This window comes from Phyllostomus hastatus, unplaced genomic scaffold, assembly GCF_019186645.2.
Source record: "Phyllostomus hastatus isolate PE091 unplaced genomic scaffold, TTU_PhHast_1.1 phas_scaffold_182, whole genome shotgun sequence".
Taxonomy (NCBI): Eukaryota; Metazoa; Chordata; class Mammalia; order Chiroptera; family Phyllostomidae; genus Phyllostomus; species Phyllostomus hastatus.
The window spans coordinates 14,042,757-14,063,490 of NW_025334013.1; the positions used below are offsets into that span (position 1 = coordinate 14,042,757).

The following is a 20,734-nucleotide window of genomic DNA, read 5'->3' on the forward strand; positions in this document are numbered from 1 at the left end:
AGTAGAAAAATGCTCTCAATATCAGTCTTAAATTTTTATAGAAATGAAGTTTGGGGTTTTTTGTTTGGATTTAATTGGGAAGATGTTCTCTGTTCTGGCTTAAACATTGTTTTTAGATTTGTCATTTTTTGTTCACTGAAGGTGGCGTGTAGTCCTATGGGAGTCACATGGGTGAATAATGTATTTTTGCTCCTTATCTTTAAAATCCACCTAAATTTCCATGTATTTTTGTATTTACCCTATACTTTAGATATATCTGTTTTAATAAATGATGGTTTTATTTGGTTTCCTAGTAATTTTCAATCAAGATAAAAGTGTTTTTTATTTTTTAGGACATGGCAACCAAACCTGAACAGGTTGTCTTTGGAACTGTTAGTTATGAGTAGGGCCATATAGTGGGGGAGCACCTGTAGGACGGTGTAACATCTCAGCCGGACTACTGGTCTGGAATAATCACCCCTTTGTTAAAGTAGCCTTTTATTGGAGAAATTGTTTTTCCCTTTCTTAACTCAGTTGTTATGCTATGTACCTTAGATTAATCCTCAGTGAGGATTTACTATGTTAACTGATATGCTAGCACTTACCTTTTTTATTTCCATACAAAAACATTTTTTTTCTTCACTGCTTTTAGAAATTGAAATTTTCTAGAAAAACCTCACTTGTAGTTCTTAGAGTCAAATTCCATATTAGATAACTCTTTAAGAACTCTGGTTTGTGCAAATATATTGCATTTGGGGTTAGAAATAGCTTAGTTATATATAGCTTAAGATTTTTACGAAAAGTCTTAAAATACATGAAATGAAATTTGCGGGCTACTAAAATACCTTTCTCAAGACTTCTTCAAGTCAGTAGATTTCTAAATTTAAAAAAGTGTGTGTCTATATGTGTATTTCTTCCATACTCAGTGATATTCTGATACTCTAATGAAGCTGAAAGACTTCATTAAACTATTGGTTAACTCTTCAAACTAATTTTATTAGAGATGGGTATTAGATACAGTTAGCTGATCAGTGACAGCTCTGTATTACACTCTATTTTATTCAATGACTATGGGAAGAATCACTGTCTCCTGTTTATATTCTTAAAAGAATTATTGTAAGAATATAAACAAAGGAAGTACCTATTCTCTTCTGTTTTGCATGGAAATTTTGGATATGTGTGTTTGAAAGAGATATAGGCTAGTAAACAAATTATAGAAATCATTTGTGAGAGATTGGTATGACAGAAATTTATGTGTGTGTGTTTTAAAGATTTTATTTATTTTTTTAAATTTATTTTTAGAGGGGAAGGAAGGGAGCAGGAGAGGGAGGGAGACATCAGTGTGCAAGAGAAACACCAACCAGTTGCCTCTTGCACGCCCCCAGCTGGGGACCTGGCCCACAACCCAGCCATGTGCCCTGACCTAGAATCGAACTGACAACCTTTCAGTTTTCATGATGATGCCCAACCCACTGAGCCACACCAACCAGGGCAGAAATTGGTGTGGTTTTAATTTGGGGTCTCTGTTCATATAATAGTCATACTACAGGTTGAAAGTATTTTTTTTTAAATCACATAAAAGGAGATGTAACCTGAGTTAGTAAAAATACTAAGTTATAAAAAATACACAAAATGTATGTGTATGAGTAAAAAAATTTAGTTTTAAATTCAATAAAATTTAATTACAAACACTGATATCATGAAATTATCCACATAATAAAAGATCAATGACCAAAAATTTAATGAATTGTTTATTCGGTAAAACAAAAATCTGAATGACAGAATCTTTTGGACTGTCCTTTGGAGCTTGGTGTGATAGAATTTGACCAAAGAAGAATTTAACATGGATTTCCTTACTTTAAAAAGAAAAAAATCAGTAGTTCCAATATTTGTACAGTTGTGTGCGCGCGCGCGTGTGTATGTGTGTGTGTGTAAACAACTGATAGTTTATTAAAAAGGTTGATTTAGGCACCTGCATTGGTGACTTCAGCCTTGACTGCTGGCTCAATACTGATGAAAGAAATCTGTTTAACAATCTCAGAGGGGCTGTGCAAGTCAGCGAGTCATTTGTGAATCCTCACATGAAGCCAGCCCCGTCTTAGAACCCTCCCCACAGGGGGTTTTCTTACAGTGAGTCTCAGAGTCTTGGTAGGCATCCGAACTGGTCCTTTCACTCTGAGATTCTTTTCGCCTCTGATCAAGTCAGCACATACCTCCTCCAAAGCCTTTGCGGCTGGTCAGAGTAATTCTAATCCTAATTCTAATTCCGTGAATCACCACCTCTGGTTCTACAGGTGTCTTTCCGGTGTCTTTTAAAGCCATTGCTGCAGTGCAGCTTCCTGATCGGCTTGTTCCTTGGCTTGTTCCTCCGCCAGAGCAAACCTCCGTGAGTCAGGAGCCTCGGTGAGTCAGGAGCAGGAGCAGACAAGACAGCGCTTTGTTTCAGCGGCAACGGCGTCTTCCTCGAAGAGCAGTCCTTAACGTTTCTGTAGTTCTTGTTTCATAAGGCGCCCTCATCTCCCCGGTGAGGCAGTCAGTACTGGCATATAGTCTGTACGAGTGCTGGGCTGGGCAGTATTGCATAGTTACACAGAGTTCAGGTGGATCATTTTTTCGTCATGCTATAAGCTGTTTCTCAAGTGGTTTGTTCCAGGCTTTTTTCTCGCCTTGTCTGCAGGTGCCTGCAGTAGGAGAGCAGGAGTAGCTTTCGGGTTCCCTGACAGTTGACTCAGATTACCTCCAAGGGAAAGATAGAATGCTGTTACACTCTCATACCCAGTAGGAGACCTTCTTTTGTAGATTTACTACAAGTTTTTGGGAAATTCATTCCTGCTAGAATTGTTTATATTGCCATTTTGGTCCACTAGTGTCAGATAAGTGTCTGAAGTCATTTGTGTTCTCATTATAAGAGGTATGATGCATACATTTAAAAAACAGACCTAGGATTAATTTTCTTGCCCTTTTTTTTTGGGGGGGGGGGGCATACAGTATCATTATAGTGTTTTGATTTGGAACTGTGTTCCAGAATAACTTATTGGAGGACTGAGAAAAAAAATGTGACAGGATGATAAGGTCATCAAGATTAGTTCAACACAATTTTTTTTATTTTGAGAGATAACTATAAATAAACTAATATGTATGTATTACTATACAACACATAGTCCCCACTGTCAGATCATTTATAGCTTAGTACAAGACACCAATGTACATATAAATAGAAGTAGAAGAAAAAATATTCTTTTAAAAAAATCTTCTCCCAAGGATATGTTTGTTGATTTTTCTTGGGGTGGGGGGAGTAGAGAGAGGTATGAAAGAGAAACGTTGATTGGTTGACTCCTGTATGCTCCAGAGCAGGGATCAAATCTGCAGCCTAGGTGTGTGTCCTGGCTGGGATGGAACCCATAACATTTTGGTGCTCAGGACAATGCTCTAACCAACCAAGCCACCCAGCCATTTGAATGTGATTGCAAGAAACTAGTCAAAATGTGAACCTGCTGGTCGGTATGTTCCTGAGAAAACAAACTAATGATCCTAACACCCATGCTTGCCAACTAAAGTATTTGAAAGTAATCATAGACTTTCTTTTAAGATTCTGGAAGAGTGGTATCTTAAGAATTTGAATCAAGACGAGAAAAGATCCAGTAATGTGACTATAACTAAAATACTTAAGTATTCAAGAATTACTTAACAGGTCTGCAGAAGGTTTACTGGAGGACAACTGAAAGGCTGCTATGTAAGATAAAACAAAAAGATTTCATTTCCAGTTTGGAGAAAATGGGCACAGATAACCTATATTAAGGATCTCTTCTTTACATTTCACTGTGTGCACTCGTGTGTATGAGCGACGGGGGGATGAAAACAAAAGGAAGTCTGCAAAGAGATGCCAAGATCAAGGTGATAGTAAAAAGTTGCTCTTGTAAAATGACAACAAACTAACTCACAACTATCAACAACTGAAACTAAAAACAAAAATAAACTAAGCAAACAACTAGAACAGGAAAGAATCAGAAATGGAGCTCACATAGAGGGTTTTCAACAAGGAGGAGGAAGGGGAAGAATGGGGGGAAGGGTCAGGGAATAAGAAGCACAAATGGCAAAATAGACGGGGAGGTTAACAATAGTATGGGAAGTGGAGGAGCCAAAGAACTTATATGTAGGACCCATGGACATGAACTAAGGTGGGGGGATGCTGGTGGGAGAAGGGGTGCAGGGTGGTGGGGGAGAAATGGGAGAAAAAAATGGGACAGCTGTAATAGCATAATCAATAAAATATACTTAAACCAAAAATAAATAAAAACCAAAAACGTTTTTGCATATTTTCATTTTCTATTTTTAATTTGAACTCATAAAAGATAACCATACTTGCCTTCTGTTCCGTGTCACTGTGCCACTGTCAGAAGCAGAGTCCTAGGCTGGAAAGACCCAAAGAGCAAACAAATATAGCATATTTATATGTTTTGATCTGAGGCACTACCTGGGTGGAGAGTTAGCTGCAAATGTTTGTATGTGTGCTTTTTTTTGTTTGTTTGTTTTTAAGATTTTATTTATTTATTTTTAGAGAGAGGGGAAGGGAGGGAGAAAAACATGGGATCAGTTGCCTCTTTTATGCGCCCCAACTGGGGACCAAACCCGCAAACCAGGCATGTGCCCGACGGGGAATTGAACTGACAACCCTTCACTTTGCAGAATGGTGCCCGTCCAGCTGAGCCACACCCATTAGGGCTGTCTGTGTGCTGTTTTTAAGAAAGTGTTGAAGAGTTGATCTAGCATACCAGTAATAAAGATGATGTCTTTAGAGAAATGGGACCCTCAAAATACTTATGAGCGTGTTATGATTAGAGGGAAAAAAGCAACCTCATCTTTACTTCAAGATATGTTATAAACCTTCACTGAGTCGAGAGATAAATCTGTTATTCCTTTGCTTAATATTAAGCCCTTTTTGTTTGGTTTTCACTTATTTCTCACATGTTTATATCAACTTCTTACTTGGTTTTCTCCTATTTCTCTGCCTAAGTAATACTTTGGATTTTCATAGGTCTCCTACATCTTTTACCAAATTACCGTATCTTTATAAAAAGGCTGTCCTGCCAGTTTGTGAAAGAGCAACCTGTTAATCTTTTGAACATGTAAATCGGGGTAAGAAATATCCATATTTCTATTTAAAGTACCAGTGACAGAAAGAAAAAAAAAACTCAGTCAAGAACTACCGGTAGGTTAAAATAAGCTGATTAGCAGATTGCATGGCAAATAGTGGGAAAAGAAGGAAAATGATAGAAGGAAGGATAAAATAATTCAGACTTAATGGCTGGCTTGAAAGAGGTTTTTGCTTTTATTTATTTTTATAAGTGGTTAGATGCCTTCATGACAAGACATTGCTTTTATTCTTTTCCAAGCTAGGAAATAAAATTTGAGAGACAGAAGTTGTATTATTCCTAATGCCTAAATGTTATTCTTGGAAACCATATTTGTATTTTTGTTCTGAGCTCCTCTCTTCCCTTTATAAAATACAGTTCAGTCTTCTGATCTACCTTGGTTCTGTTTGGAACCAAACAAAATAATGACAACATTTTTTTTAACTTTGATTTTTTTAATGAACAAATCCAGAAGTTACTAAGCATGAACTTTTTTTAAAGAATTATTTTTTATTATTTTATTTATTCATTTTTAGAGAGAGGGGAAGAGAAGAGAAAGGGAGAGAAATATCAATGTGTGGTTGCCTCTCACGTGCCCTGTAGTGGGGACCTGGCCCGCAACCAAGGCATGTGCCCTGACTGGGAATCGAACTGGTGACCCTTTGGTTCACAGCCCATGGTCGGTCCACTGACCTACACCAGCCAGGGGAGAATGAACATTGTTTATTTAAACTCTAAAAGTAAAATTTTAAGTGTAGGGACTGAGCTTTCAAGATAAGTTGCAGATTGGATTATATAATTGGAATCATCTCTTCATAATTAAATGCCCTTTTCCAAAGGCTTTAAATGACAAATCTCATGCCTTGTGCCTTCTTTGAGAAGCATAACCTTCTAGAACCTAAAGGATCCTTCAGGATAGAGCGTAGTGAGATAATTTTAGAATGAGAGTCTATCCTACCTTCAAAGCAGAGCACATACCTTCTAGCATTACATTCTTACGCTGTCAAAAATCATTTCTATCCAAATACTTTTATATGCTTAATGACAAAGTTGTCGTTTTGAGACTCACAGACCAGTAACGGTGCTGTGTTAGTGTCACTTCACTATTCCTTTTAACTCGAATGGTAGAATAATTAATCTGCTGTCTAGTTGAGATTCTTTTAAAATAAAATGTTTACATGAAGCCTGTGTAGTTTTTAGATCATTGGGAGGTGGTCTTTTCATGTCTTCCAAAGATCACACTGCATTTTTTTGTGGTGTAAATTTCCTAGGTGGCTAGGAGTTTAAGAGGATCCTGGCATCCGTCTTGGTGACAGCTTTTGGAAGAGTCTGGAAGATGACCTATTCTGACTTTCTCAGATTGGATTTTCAAGCTATGATACTTTTCTTGAAGTTATTTCTTTCTACGCATTAATCAGTGAGGAAATTTTCTTAGGCTTATTGTGAAGTCCCCAAGATCTTGCCTGCCTTGTTTGTCTGTCTGCGGTACCTGGCATATGACAGCATGGCATCTTACGGTGTGTTTTAAAGTTGTACTAAGAAATCACTGACGTTCAGATCTCGCATTGTCTAGTGTGTATAGTAAATACAGCTTTTTTTGGAACTGGATTATTTTGTTACATATCCTGCTTTGAAGTCAAGGGGAGAATTTTTCATTAAAATTAAAAGTCTTTTACTTCTCATCTTATGTATTCTTTTTAGACAGAAAGATAAAGAGACACTGAGGGGATGCTGGCTTGCTGCAACTTCAGGTCCTAGAGCCCGTGTCTCCCACCCGTTCTCGGTCTGGCAACAAGCAGTAAAAGACGTTGGGAGTCCCTCCCCCACCCCCAATCCCACCTTGACTATTAAATAAGACTGGCAGCAAGGACATAGTGATTAGAAACTATGTACTTTGTTCTACCTTTCAGCAAGAATCAGTGTGTCAAGTTGAAGTTTCCTGATCGGAATTTTGAAGACTATGATGTGATTTCTTGGGCCTTGATTCCAGAAGGAGCTCTCTGAATATGGGTTTACTAGTTGGTGGTGAATTCGATAGTCGCCAACTATTAGGCCTTTATGTCCAGATATTATCTCAATTTATGGAGTAAGGTCCCTGAGTTCTCCTCTTTCCTTCCACAGGGCAAGCAGGAGGACTTCAAGACGACAGTTCTGGAGGGTATGGAGACGGCCAAGCATCAGGTGAGGGTGGCGTTAGATGCTTGCCACTTAGTAGCAAGAGCCGCCAAGTCAGGGATCGATGCTTGCGAGTGTTTTTGGCTGTGGTGCCCACATTTTAGCCAGAAGCGCAGGGGAAGTTGAACCCGCAGGACAGGGTAGCGCTAGGAGAGTGTAGCCAGGACAAAGGCAAGCAAACCTTTTGAAGTCCTCAGGCCGGTCTCAGCCCTCCGCTCTTTGTGTTTGGAAGGAGATGGCGGGTACTTTTTTTTTTTCCCAACAGCCTTTATAGTAACAGTAAACATGATATAAAATACAGAGTTAGGAGTCATGGGACCTTTAAAAAGTAATATAATTGTATACACAGAGGAGAATCCATAGGCTGAAATTCTTCAAAAACAAAAAAAAGAACAGGCATTCTAGGACAAGTAAGGAATTAATGCAGGCAAGTGACTCTTTTTAGAAGTGGTTGTTACATAGAGTTGGGTAAATTTTTTTCAATCAACATTACTTAGTTTAATTATTTTGCAGTTTAAACATTTTGTTTCTCACATGGAAATTAAATTTTAAAAATGTCTGCTCAACATGCTCTTTATTTTCATGTCAATCTATGAGATTTTTACTTCTAGGAAAAAATAAAGGGTTAAATGATTTTTAGGGCCCATTTGGAACAGTTAACAGTTTGGTCCAGGAATCCAAAGTAGTATGTGTGGATTTCATCCTTTGCCTCTTAAAGAATGTGTTGTGTTCCAGTGTCGAGGCTGGTTTTACATTTTGATAGACTTGGAATAGGTATTACTTTATTTTTGGAGTTTGTCACTTTTCAACTGTTAAGTCTACTGTAAAATTATTTGCCTGTTGTAGTTTGTGTACGGCAGGTCCAGGGAGTATTTGTATTTTACTCTCTCGGAACAAATGATAGTTCAGTGTTAATACAGAAACTAGTAAAGAGAGGATCCAGAGTGTTAGAAACAGACTTCTGTAAACGCTAGTCCAAGGGCTGGCTGTTGATAACCAGCACAGGGCTATCGTAGAGGAGTTACAATCCTCATTCAGAGTCAGACCTTCAGGAATGGTTTCCGTCAAAGGATGCACACCTGATCTCGCATGGAATTGTTGAGGGGCAGGGATAGCCTTTCGAGATTTAATCTTGAAGAAATAAATTGTTTTCTTGATGCTTTTTGTTTTGTTTTTATGTGAATAAGTTTTTCCTTTCGCTTTAGTAAACAGTACATTGTATTGCTGAGGCCAAAAGCAAACTTTCATATAAAACTGTGACACTATGGACTTAATATTAGTGGGACATGAGTTTTAAGTGTTTCCAGGAATGGCGGTGACTATTCTGAACGCTTTAAGATCTTCCCTCAGATCTTTGTCATGTTCAGAAGCATGCTTTTGTGTGATGATTAGTCAGCATTAGAAACATGCTTATAAGTAATCAACGTTCTTCTCTTAATAAAACCAAATGACCCTCATGAGTGTCTTGGGACCAGGATCATATCTTGACTTTTTAAAATCCAAATCCAGTTGGTATATACATTCTAAGTCTTAAAAGTGAGAAGGGAACTTGAGGTCATCTTGTGTAGCTTCCAGGACAAACAGTATTGTGTCTCCCCTATTTTATGGATTAGGACCTGAAACGAAGGTAAATGACTCGACCAGGGTCACACCAGCAGTTGGGGGAGTGGGAACCCACAGGTCTTGTTTCTTAGGCACAGACTATTCATTACACCCTTCCCTAATAGAGTCACTTAAAGTGTGCATTTAACCCTGAAAATGAAACATCTAAAGCATAAGAAATCATATGATTTTCCTTTCTTTTTTCTTTTCTCTCCTTTTCCTCATTCTTCTTTTTATTTTTAAACTATTATAGGACTGGATGTGGCATGTCTATAATTTACTGATTTTAAGTAGTCTTTTATATGTAGATCCTATCAGGTTTTTGTTTTCACTCTTTAGCTAGAAACCTAGTTAATTTATCTACTTTACTGGGGGAGAAAAGCATATAACTCTCATGGAGGCCTTCTTTTCTTCTCTGTTAATGTTTGTATTTGTTTCCTTACTCTTCTCAAGCTACTGCTTTTATCACATCAGACTCAGGTGGTGGGGAGTGATTTCACGGAACAGGAGGCCTGTGTCTTCACCTCTCCTCTTCCCCGTCTCTGCCTCTAGAGTCGATCTATCCAGAAAGGTCTCAGTTATTCCCTTAAATAATTTAACTACGTTGCTGTTTCGAAGGATGGTTGAGCCCGTCAGACGGTTGGAAAGGGTAGTTGCGCTTTCAGCATGACTGCATTTTGGAAGGTGGCGATGCTAGAGTTTGCAGTGTGTCCGAGGATCCCACGTGACTGAGAATAGCCTGTGTCCCGACGGTCAGCGTTTCTCCTTTCCTTGCCTTAGTCTCATGCCCCACCCTCAGCGATAGGGCTTTTACTGGTGGTGTTTTTCTGTAGGAATAATGAACTGTCCTGACTTTCTTTAATTTTAGGTTGGGATTCATTAAATGTGAGGATTGTTGATTTGATTTGGTAACTTGAACACAGTGCTTGCGCCCTCCTTACCTGCTAGATAGGCCTCTCTCCTTGTCTCCAAGATAGCGCTTCTCCGCGTGTGGCCCGTTTTAGTGTTAGGCGCCTTGCTCAAGGGCCGCTGCTTTTTCTAGGTAGTGTCGTGTTTGGGAGTCTTTGTGAGACACCTAGGTGGCTTAGCTGTGTTTCTCAGCCACAGCTTCGAACTGCCTGGTTCTTTTTGAGCTCCTAATCTTACTAATGCCTTTCCTTGAATTTTGCTTTCATTATCAGTGCTTCCAGCTTCTTAACTCTTTAAAATAATTAAATATGGATATCTGGTACCTGTTTCGTTACTTATATATAATTATTTCAATGGTATTAAATTTTGAAACTCTGTAAATTGTGTTTTGATATTTCATAAGCTGGCGATTAAGTATATTTTCATAAAGTGATCTTAGAAATACAAGTAATATATGCAAATGTATTTCTAAGGACATCTTATAAAGTTGTACTTAACTCCCAGCATATAAAAACATCAATTTAATACCCAATTTAAAGAGTTTCAAAATAACATGTATTTTACTTATAGAATATGAGATACATATATACAAGGTCTATCTGGAAAAAGTCCAGCCATTGTTAATATAACGAGAACCATTTGCGCAACATTGATATAACCTGGCAGCCAAGGAGAGTGGACTGGAATGCACATGCGTGAACAGTGATGACTTCACTGCACTGTCAGTGGGAGCAGTTGACGCCGTTGACTGAGCATGTGTCCTGTGTGGCCCTCCTATTCAAAGTGACTGAGAGTAGAGCGACGAATCTGCATCAGAATTTGCATTAAGCTTGAACATTCCTCCACGGAAACTATTCGGATGATTCAGAAGGCCACAGCTGTGGGCAACTGGTTGGCGGCTCCATCACAACAATGTGCCTGCTCACGCATCACGACTTGTGCAGAGTTTTTTTGCCTGACATCAAATCACCCAGATGACTCAGCCTCCCTACAGCCCAGATTTGGTGCCCTGTGACTTCCGGCTTTTCCCAAAACTGAAATCATCTTTGAAAGAGAACAGATTTCAAACTGTCACTGAATTTAGGAAAATTCAGTGGGGCAGCTGGTGGCGATCAGGAGAACTGTGTGAGGTCCGAAAGTGCCTACTTTGAAGGGGACTGAGGCGTCATTGTCCTATGTACAGTGTTTCCTCTATCTTGTATCTTCTTCAGTAAATTTCTCCATTTTTCGTATTACATGGCTGGATACCTTCTGGATAGACCTTGTATCCATTACATGTGTATGTACTATATAGTGAAGGCATTAACATATTTTACTTGCAATATGTGGTGAGCTATTTCTAATGTTTCTGCCAGAAAAGGTAAATCCTTTGCTTTCTTCTGTCTCATCATTGTAGTCTGCTTAACTTCTCTCACTGCTGGCCAGCACTGAATTATGGGAACTAATGGATGGTGCCATTGATGACATTGTGTATTTCGTACTGCTGGTTATTAAATCTTAAATTCATCTTCATGTTCCTTCCTCTAATCCTTAAAGAGGGCAGGTGATTTGTGTTTTTCACTCTGTAGCCTTTCTTTCTTTCTGATCTTATATTTTTCCTTTATTCTGGTTCTTTAGTTTTAAAATTTATTGTAGACTGCCAATGATACTAATTTTAATTAGTGTATTTTCCAACATTATAAACTTATTTTGTTAACAAAAAATATTTCAGTGCCTTGTTATGTTTTATAAAGTATATTGTTTCACTCAGTAAATTCTAATTTTGGAATATTAAGCTCAAAAGAGCAACTAAATTATAGGGGTACTTTAGCTTTTGAGCAACCTTTTTTAAAGGAGGTGAGAGTAGACTATGAATGAAGCAAAGCTTCACAGAGGTTCTTCAGGCCAGAAAGGAGTCTGAGGCCTAATCACTGTCCCTGACTCTGTATTCGCTTGCACTTTTCCCAGGAGTCCTTTGCTTTCTTTGCCAGGTGTGGAGGGCGCAGCGTTCCAGAGCCGACTTCCCCACGACCGGATGACCTCTCAGGAGGCCGCCTGTTTCCCGGACATCATCAGCGGGCCGCAGCAGACCCAGAAGGTCTTTCTGTTCATTAGGAACCGCACCGTGAGTTCCTTTTCCCACCTCATTATAAAAAGTGCATATCACTTTTATAGAGAATATGAGGAAAAGAGAGAACCATTGTTAGAAATTAGTTTTTTTTTTCCTTTAGGTATTTTTAAAGATGTGTGTATAATTCTTGTTTTTACAAAATTGAGATCCTACTTGCTCTCATTCTTTGGATCCTTTCATTCCTCATAACCTCATAAACACAGCAAGAATCTCTACACATTAAAAAAAAACACTTTTAAAATAATCACTTCGTCTTTCCGTCTCAGGATAAGAGAAACTGTTCATCTGTTCTACTCACCTGGTTCAACCTCCTCCTCTGGCTGAGCAATTGATTTTAATGTCTGTATAATATTTTGTCTGACCATTGAGTCCTAATTAACTGTTGGACATTAAATGTCCATTTTTGCCATATAATTATTGAGCTCTGGCCTACTTTTATATTTTTTACTCTATCTCTATGTTATTTCCTTATGATAGAGTTCTAGAAGGAAAACGACCTTGTTAAGAAGCACGAACACTTCTTAAGTTCTGATACACGTTGCCAGATCGCTTCCCAAAAAGGCTGAACCAGGTGACACTCCCACCTGCTCCTGTTTTGTTTTGCTAAAACAATGATAATCTGTGCTGCTGTAATAAAACAAATCTATTTCATTTCTTTTCCATTTCTTGGACTACTTAGACTTACTGCTTTTTCACATTTATTAGTTGTTTATATTTCTTCGTGAATTTTTCTTTCATGTCCTTTATGTATCAGAAGTTCTTTAACCGTAGAGGAGGGCAAGATACTATTCAGAACATATTCGTTGTACTCTAGGATGATAAGCAAATTTATGTTATCCTTTTAGCTACTTTAAATTTAGTTCAGAGATGTGATTTTAACATTTCTCCTTTTCAGCCACCACTAACTTTTTTATTTTGGCTGTTAGACTGCAAAATTATTGCTAAATTTGGATTGCTTAGCTAGAGCGGTGATTGGTAGGTTTGTACAGGGTTTTTGTAGTACATGATAGTGGTTCTCTTTTGTGAAGAAAAGACAGGTTTTTAAAAAGTGAGTGGAAAATCTTACTTTGTATTTCTGAGGCTGATTCGGCCTGTAGTTGAATCTACATCTGTGTATAGCATATCCACATTTCAATCTAAGTGGATTTTTTAAGACAAAATTGTCTCTCTCTGTTTCATCTGAGGGCAGTGTTCATTGATGGCCCGAGCGTCGTTTCACAGGGTGGAAGGAGGAAGGAGGCTCATGCTCGGGGGTGAGGAGCTTGGGCCCGGAGTGCACTTGAGGAATTCCATTTCCTCTTGACAGTGGCCCCAGAGAGAAGTAGAGATGCATTTGAATTTGTTTATATTTCTTAATTGGATTTATTTACACGTGACCAGATTTCTTCTTCGTTGAAACTCGTGTATGGAACAGTCTTTGTTAGGTTTTAGTTAAGGCTTAAATCTGGTGGTGTAGTTGGTCTTGCATTTTGAAGATATATATTCAGTTTGAAGGGAAAATGTTAGAGCCCATTGATTGTACCACAGTATTTATTTTTTCACTTCTCATCTTACTGCTTTTTCAGCAGTATTTAAAGTAAATGGCCACTCCTTTTTTCTTTTAAAGATTTTATTTATTTTATTTTTAGAAAGAAGGGAAAGGAGGGAGAAAGAGAGGGAAAGAAACATCAATGTGTAGTTGCCTCTCATATACCCCTTACTGGGGACCTGGCCTGCAACCCAGGCATGTGACCTGACTGGGAATCAAACAGGCAACCCCTTGGTTCGCAGGCTGGCACTCAGTCCACTGAGCCACACTCCTTTTTTCTTAAACACGCTACTCCCTTAGCTTAATATAGTGTTATGGTCTTTCTCTTGCTTCCCTGGTCATTGTCTCTGACTGCTTTGTAGGCTCATCCTTGGAGCAGCTGGCCATTATGTGAACTCGTTGGAGTTGCTTAAGGTCTCTCCTGTCTCCTGTTTTTCCTCCAGGACCCCACCTCTGTATACTTTGGGTTGGGCGTCAGTTGTCGCCCGCAAATTGCTGTAGACCATAACTCTCTCCTCAGATCCCCAGTTTCCTCATGACTGCCTTGTATTTTAGAGAGAGAGGGAGAGAAACATCATTTGTTGTTCCACTTATTGTAGAACATTGGTCGATTCTTACTTACTCACTCATTGGTCAATTCTTATACATGCCCTGACCAGGCATCATACCCGCAACCTTGGTGTATAGGGACAGTGTTCTAACAAACTGAGCTACCTGACCAGGGCTTGGTTGTCTTGGAATTAAACTCATTATCTTCTCTTTCAGTAAATAGCATACTGACTTACTTAGCTGTGCAAACCAAAAGCTGAGGAGTTTTTCCCTTGGCATCTCTTTTTTCACCTCCTCTGTATATGTAAGTGATAATTTGATTTTTGTGGATTTTACCTACTCACTGTCTCTGGAGTCATGTAATCCAGGTTTAAATCCTAGTTGCTCCCTGCCTGCAGCTAGCTTTGTGATCTCAGCAAGTTACTAGGGGTTTGTTTTTTCTTTTTTAGGTTAAATATCTCCCAGTTTCTTCAGTAATTTGCTCATTTGGAATGGTTTTGTGTTTCATTAGTTTCTCTGTCAGGAATATAACCCTCATTGTTTTCAGTGAAAAGAAAAGTCCACTTTTGGGGCCTTAAAAGTTAAAAGGATATTTTACAGTGGTCAAATGGTGTAAATCTAGTTGTATGAAATGCAGTTTCTATCATTTACATACAGTTGCAGTTGTGGCTGGATAATCCAAAGATACAGCTAACTTTTGAGGCTACTCTACAACAGCTGGAAGCACCTTACAACAGTAAGTCATGTGTTCAGCCACTGGTGTTGGACTAGATTGCGAACATTGATATTTCCTTCCAGGATCCCCATGGTTCCTTGGTAATGAATCTTTTTGATTCATATTTTCTCTTATTTCACCTTGTACTGTGCAAAAATGAGCCTTATAGAAAAGCTATTTTGTATGTTTGTAATTATTTTCCTGGTTTTTAAGTGGCATTGGCAGATGAGTGAGTTCAAGAGATGGCTGATAATGTCCCCAGACCCGTGTCCAGCGTTAATCTGTGGAGTGCTATGTTGGCGTTCTGTTGACCGGGTCTCTGGCTTTCCCACTTCCCACTTGCCACCCACGAAATCCTGTAAAGGTTTTGCCCAAGTAAATGAGCACAGTACTACACTAAAAAGGGTTGGTTTTGACTTTCACTTCACCTGTAATGGAATGTCATTCTTGAATTCCTAATTATGTGATATGCGTTTTGTACTACCTCACAGTCTCGTGGTTCTAAGAATTACTTATCTAAAAGAGTCACATGACCTGCAGCTTATGGAAAAGATGTGTAGAATGACTTTGTGATGGGGAAATAGAAGAGTTAAAGAATTTATCATTTAAACTGCTAAAAGTGTAAACATGTTTTTAAATCCGTGTATCCTGTAGGTGACACTGTGCTTGTCCACCGAGTGCATAGTTACCTGGAGCGCCACGGGCTCATCAACTTCGGCATCTACAAGAGGATCAAGCCCCTGCCGAGTAAGGGCCGGGCCCGTGCACTTTATACTTCTGAGTTGTGCTTCTAGGGCTCCATTCTATTTCCAGGAGGCTTTTAGCGTTTTATTTTGATTTCTAAATTTATATTTGGAGTCAAAATATTCCCACGTTTATCCTATAAGTCAAAATTAAAGTCTCTTCATATATGCATTTCCTGTAATTTCTGGTTTGAAAGGTACTTAGTAAAAGGTACTGGGCTTCCAACTTAACAACTCAATTAAAATATAAAATTTGTTGACAATGAGAGAAGTGAATTATGAAAGCAGGAGGTTTGAGATATTCTCTCATTGACCAGTTTTCTTACACTGCTAAAGGTTGCATTTTTATTTTATAAATACTATTTTATTTTGTAAAGTCCTCTTTCATGATCCGAGATAATGTCTGCCAGGAATCCAGGAGACAGGGATATTTTGAGAATTAATATCTTATTATTATTTTAAAATATATTTATTTTTGATGCTTTAGTAATTCCTCCAAAGGGGATACTGAAAAGTACAGAACCAGCGCTCAAAGGAAGTGGCTGTGAGGGTACACGGGGCGGCCGGGCAGACCACCCGCGTGTGACACTGAGGTCGTAAAGCGGCTCACTCTAGTGAGTTAGCCAGGGGCCGCAGGTCCCGGAGCACGGGACTGGGAAAAGTGAGAAAGTAAATCCCAACAGAAAGGATTTCATTTATAAATTTTCAACATCAAATTACAGTTTATAAATTTTATGTATTTGCTAATTTGTATTTAGATAGTTGCTGTATTTTGAAGATAACTCTGAATTGTTTACTTTGTAAAGCATCGTGACACGTGAAGAGGTTTTCATGATAAAACACCATAAATACAAATTCAAACCTACGATGGAACATTCTGATTTTTGTTTGTTTTGGCTTTTAGCTAAAAAGACAGGAAAGGTCATTATCATAGGCTCTGGAGTCTCAGGCTTGGCAGCGGCTCGTCAGTTACAGAGTTTTGGGATGGACGTCACGCTTCTGGAAGCTCGGGTGAGAATTTTATTGGGGGTTTAGAAACCTGACCTAAAGGAAATGTAAGGAAGTTATTTGTTGCAAATTCATAAATCATCCAACTTCCCTGAACTAAACCAAATTGATTTGTATTACTACTCAAAGCAGTTGGATAGTGTTACTTACATGGAAGCATTTTTGACAGTAAAGCTTGAAAAAGTGCTCAGTGAGGATTTAGAGTTTGTAAATGATCCGTGTGTCTTCTGATGGATGTTTGCGGGTCACGCCTGCATGGACACACATCCTTTGCAGGAGGCAGTGTTTCAGTAGTGGAGCAGAGTGCACTGTGTTCCTTGTTTGAGAGTCAAGGAAAAGGGGTTGCTTCCCAGGCAGCAGCTGTATTTTAGGGCCCGATGAAGCCAGGATACTGGTTCCCTTCCCATTAGTCCCAGAGAGCGAAGGGAAACCAAAGGAGGAAAAGGATGATGGCTCGGAGTGGGAAAAAGAACGCCATGTTAGGCTGCTACTATTTGAATTATCTTTATGAGTAAATTTCAAGATTTACTTACTTTCCAGTGGCTTAAAGGCCTCCCTGGACTCCCACTGTTTGAAGAAACACTTCTCAGGGTAACCTAGACACCCTAGAATTTTATAGAAGCTTTCAAAATGTTTAGTGCCATCCAAATTGCTTTCTGTAAATTGCTAATTTTAAAAAATAGTCTTGTCAAATATGGGGAAATCAAAAGTAAACAGTTCCTGATACAGTCTTACTAAAAATATTTTATTAATTCAGAAAACAGTGCCCTCTGTGTCCTGTGTGCTGAAAATGCTGCAAGGAATGATGGGATGATTATGATTCTTCCCCTGTGGAGCTTTAGTCCAGTGTACAGGTTTTTGTTTTGCTTTGATAGCTTGCTTGCTTGCTTGCTTGCTTGGAGTTTGTATGCCCGTATTTATCCATGATTGAAATGTCGCTACAGCTAAGTAAGGTTTCCCCTACTTCAAAGTCCCTGGTGAGCAGAGATAGACCTGGGCCTGTTGGCAGGAATGAGAGAGACTGTTCGGCTCTTTAGACACGCTGCCCCTGGACATGGGTCTGCTCTGGAGAACTGTTTGTCAAAGAAGTCATCTGTCAGATCGCTCACCGCTGACTTGGGGCGCTGGCGGACAAGACGTCGTAACTCAGTGGTAGAAAGATGGCATTTAGTGTTGGAATTTTTTAACATATCTTTTCAATATGTGTGGTCCTTGCTTAGCCTGTCCATTAGTAGTATTAGAGGCAGCTGGATAGAGAACAGTAGCTATAACTAAATATGTCTTCTATCAAATTGTTTCCTACTTCACATCATAATTCCATACCTTTTTGTGTGTCATTCATTACCTACCTCTCCCTCAAATAGTCTTCCACTTAAATTTCATTTGGTCTTTATGCCCACAGTGCTATTTACTGCATTCCATGTGAACTCTATAGCTTTCTCTTTTAATTACAAAAGACAGAGCCCTGGGATGGTACCATGCCAGTTTCTCGTGGTTAAAATAGAATTAATGATTTTAGCTATTTAATTTCTGAAAACAGGATCGTGTAGGTGGACGAGTTGCCACATTTCGCAAAGGAAACTATGTAGCTGATCTTGGAGCCATGGTAGTAACAGGTCTTGGTAAGTGGTTCTGTGCTGTAATACACATCGGAGACTCACAAGTTTTCATAAGATTGTTTAAACTCGTATTTTAAAGCCATAGATGCTGTCTTAAAATATATTGGCTTAGGATACTATTCTTAGTGAGAGATAAATTGACAAGTCATCTTTCTGAAAGGATATATCAGTATGTACAAAATTTAAATCGTGCAGACATTTGGACCTAGCAGGTCCAGTTCTGGGAAGTTATCCTAAGAAAGATAAGTGGACCATGTTGTGTTTGGAGATTTTATTTATTTTTAGAGAGGGCGAAGGGAAGGAGAAAGGGAGGGAGAGAAACATCAGCATGTGGTTGGTTCCCTACTGGGGACCTGGCCCACAAACCAGGCATGTGCCCTGACTGACAGTCGAACCAGTGCCCCTTTGGGTCACAGGCCAGCACTCAGTCCACTGAGCTACACCAGCTAGGGCGGAGCATTTTTAATGTGGTGTAGCAGAACATTAGAAACCACAGATTGGAAAGTGAAATTGTTACGCATGAGAACTAGACATCCATATTAACATGAGAGGGTGTCCACAGTTCATTGTAATTAAATGAACAGTTTACAGTTCATTAAATTGAACTGTACAGTTCAATGAACTTTACAGTTCATTAAATTGTAAAAATATTATAAAACAATGTGTGTTATGATCCTTTTGTATATGTGTAGTTCTGAAATTTTATGCACCCATAGTATCTAGAAGGATCTGTAATAAAATGTTAACTAACTTTGTGGGCTTATAGGTAATTTTTTGCTCTATGCTTACACACTTGTTTTACTTTGGGCAATTTTTTTTCAATATATATCGCACAAGCTTAAAGTATGTTAAATTTGAGTGAAAATATTTTTGCTGTGAAGTTTTGCTCTCTGCTCCGGGTGTGCTGAGTTAACCGTCTGAATCCCCTCCAGGAGGGAACCCCATGGCCGTCGTCAGCAAACAGGTGAACATGGAGCTGGCCAAGATCAAGCAGAAATGCCCGCTTTATGAAGCCAACGGACAAGCTGTAAGTTGAGGATGAACAGAACTTCTCCAGATTTTTTTGGTTCAGTTGAAAACAATTTTGAGGAAAACGTGTGGGTGAATGAATATACACACATACACATATAAACTGAGGGCAGAAATGATGTGGTGTTTTCTGATTGTTCCTTCTGAGCCACATAGGAAAGGATTATTATTGCATATGCAGATTTATCTGCCTGTTTAAGCATTAATCTTCAGACATTTAATGAAGGCTAGCTGGACAGTTAATCTTTTTATTTAGCTGTGGCCACCGACTCCAAGAGACCTGTGTAATTGACACCCGATTCTTCCTTCCTTTGTCCTGTGCCTCCCGTCGTGTGCTTCACTGTGTGTGCTCCCGTGACCTCAGTTTTGTGTTTGTAGGCCCAGGTTTTTAAGGGGCCAGTAGCCGAATGGTGGTACTTAGCTGATGCTATGGCAGGCATTCGTTGACCCCGATGCGTATGGCAGCAGCGTCGAAGTGGTACTCAGTATGAGAAAATGATAGTACTTGACAACTATACGATAGACTTAGACTGTGTGAGTCACCTGATTTTTATAGGTGAGTGAAATTCAAAAGTTTGTACTCAGTAGACCTTTTATTAATTTCCCTATCAGGAGTAAGGGTGTCTACAATTCCGAGGAAGAGAAGATTTGCTTTGTATATGGCAGTTTAGCTATTGTTACTAAAAGTGGTAAGATTCCAATTTCAGGCCCCGAGGACATTGTAACCCCTTCCTGTATACCTTGAAGTTTTATGGGGTTCGTATCAGAGAAGGCGGACTTTCAAGGAATGCCTTTTGGTTCCCACCTCCCCCATTCTGGACCCATATTTCCTCCCATGGTTTTGGGGGCGTGGAGTGGGGTGAGGGCACACCCTCTGGCGGAATTAACAAAATAGAATGAGAGAGAAAAAGTGATGAAGTGGATGTTTGTTTGTTTTTTAAAGATTTTATTTGTTTATTTTTAGAGGGGAAGGGAGGGAGATAGAGAGAGAGAGAAACATCAATGTGCGGTTGCTGGGGGTTATGGCCTGCAACCCAGGCATGTACCCTGGCTGGGAATCGAACCTGGGACACTTTGGTTCCCAGTCCACGCTCAATCCACTGAGCTATGCCAGCCAGGGCTTGAAGTGGATGTTAACCCAGCAATTCAGTAAATTTTCACTGCTCTGCGAAGATCTGCAAAGGGTACAGAGTAAAGTAAGACACCCCCTGCTATGGGAGACACCGCAATGTAGTGGGGCTTGTACTCGAGTAAGTATTTCCCAACGTCTTATTGCGGGAATTTTCAGAAGTGTACAGAGGTGGAAAGAGGACTGTAGTGGACTTCCATTTTTTCATTCCAGTCTTGTTTCATCAGTCCAGCCCCCTTATGGGCCTGGAGTATTTTGAAGCAAATCACAGTCAGTCAGTCAACAGGTTTTTATTGAACATTTGCCAAAATCTAGGCCCTGTTCTAAGCACTGAAGGTGTATTCTCTGCCCTCAAGGAGCTTAAGTTCTAGTGACTCCAGGTGTCTTATGAACTCAAGAGCATCAGTAATAATAACTGCCGTTAGCATCAAAGTCATTTTGTCCCCAAGCATATTACTCATGCATATTCCAGTAACACAGAGACAAGGCACATTAGCCAGGGTTAAG

At 39.3% G+C, this 20,734-nt stretch overlaps 1 protein-coding gene across 2 annotated transcripts in view; it reads left to right on the top strand.

Moving 5' to 3' along the window:
• The window catches only part of KDM1A (lysine demethylase 1A), a 50,780-nt gene that overhangs the window by 8,949 nt on the left and 21,097 nt on the right, over positions 1 to 20,734 (top strand). Inside the window, exons 3-9 of one of the 2 annotated variants that reach the window (XM_045859523.1) lie at positions 7,233 to 7,292; positions 11,768 to 11,901; positions 14,642 to 14,720; positions 15,354 to 15,446; positions 16,347 to 16,453; positions 17,991 to 18,072; positions 19,002 to 19,096. In XM_045859523.1, the coding sequence (XP_045715479.1) occupies positions 7,233 to 7,292; positions 11,768 to 11,901; positions 14,642 to 14,720; positions 15,354 to 15,446; positions 16,347 to 16,453; positions 17,991 to 18,072; positions 19,002 to 19,096 (650 nt within the window). The remainder of the gene's footprint in view (positions 1 to 7,232; positions 7,293 to 11,767; positions 11,902 to 14,641; positions 14,721 to 15,353; positions 15,447 to 16,346; positions 16,454 to 17,990; positions 18,073 to 19,001; positions 19,097 to 20,734) is intronic. The other variant, XM_045859524.1, reaches the window with a different exon arrangement.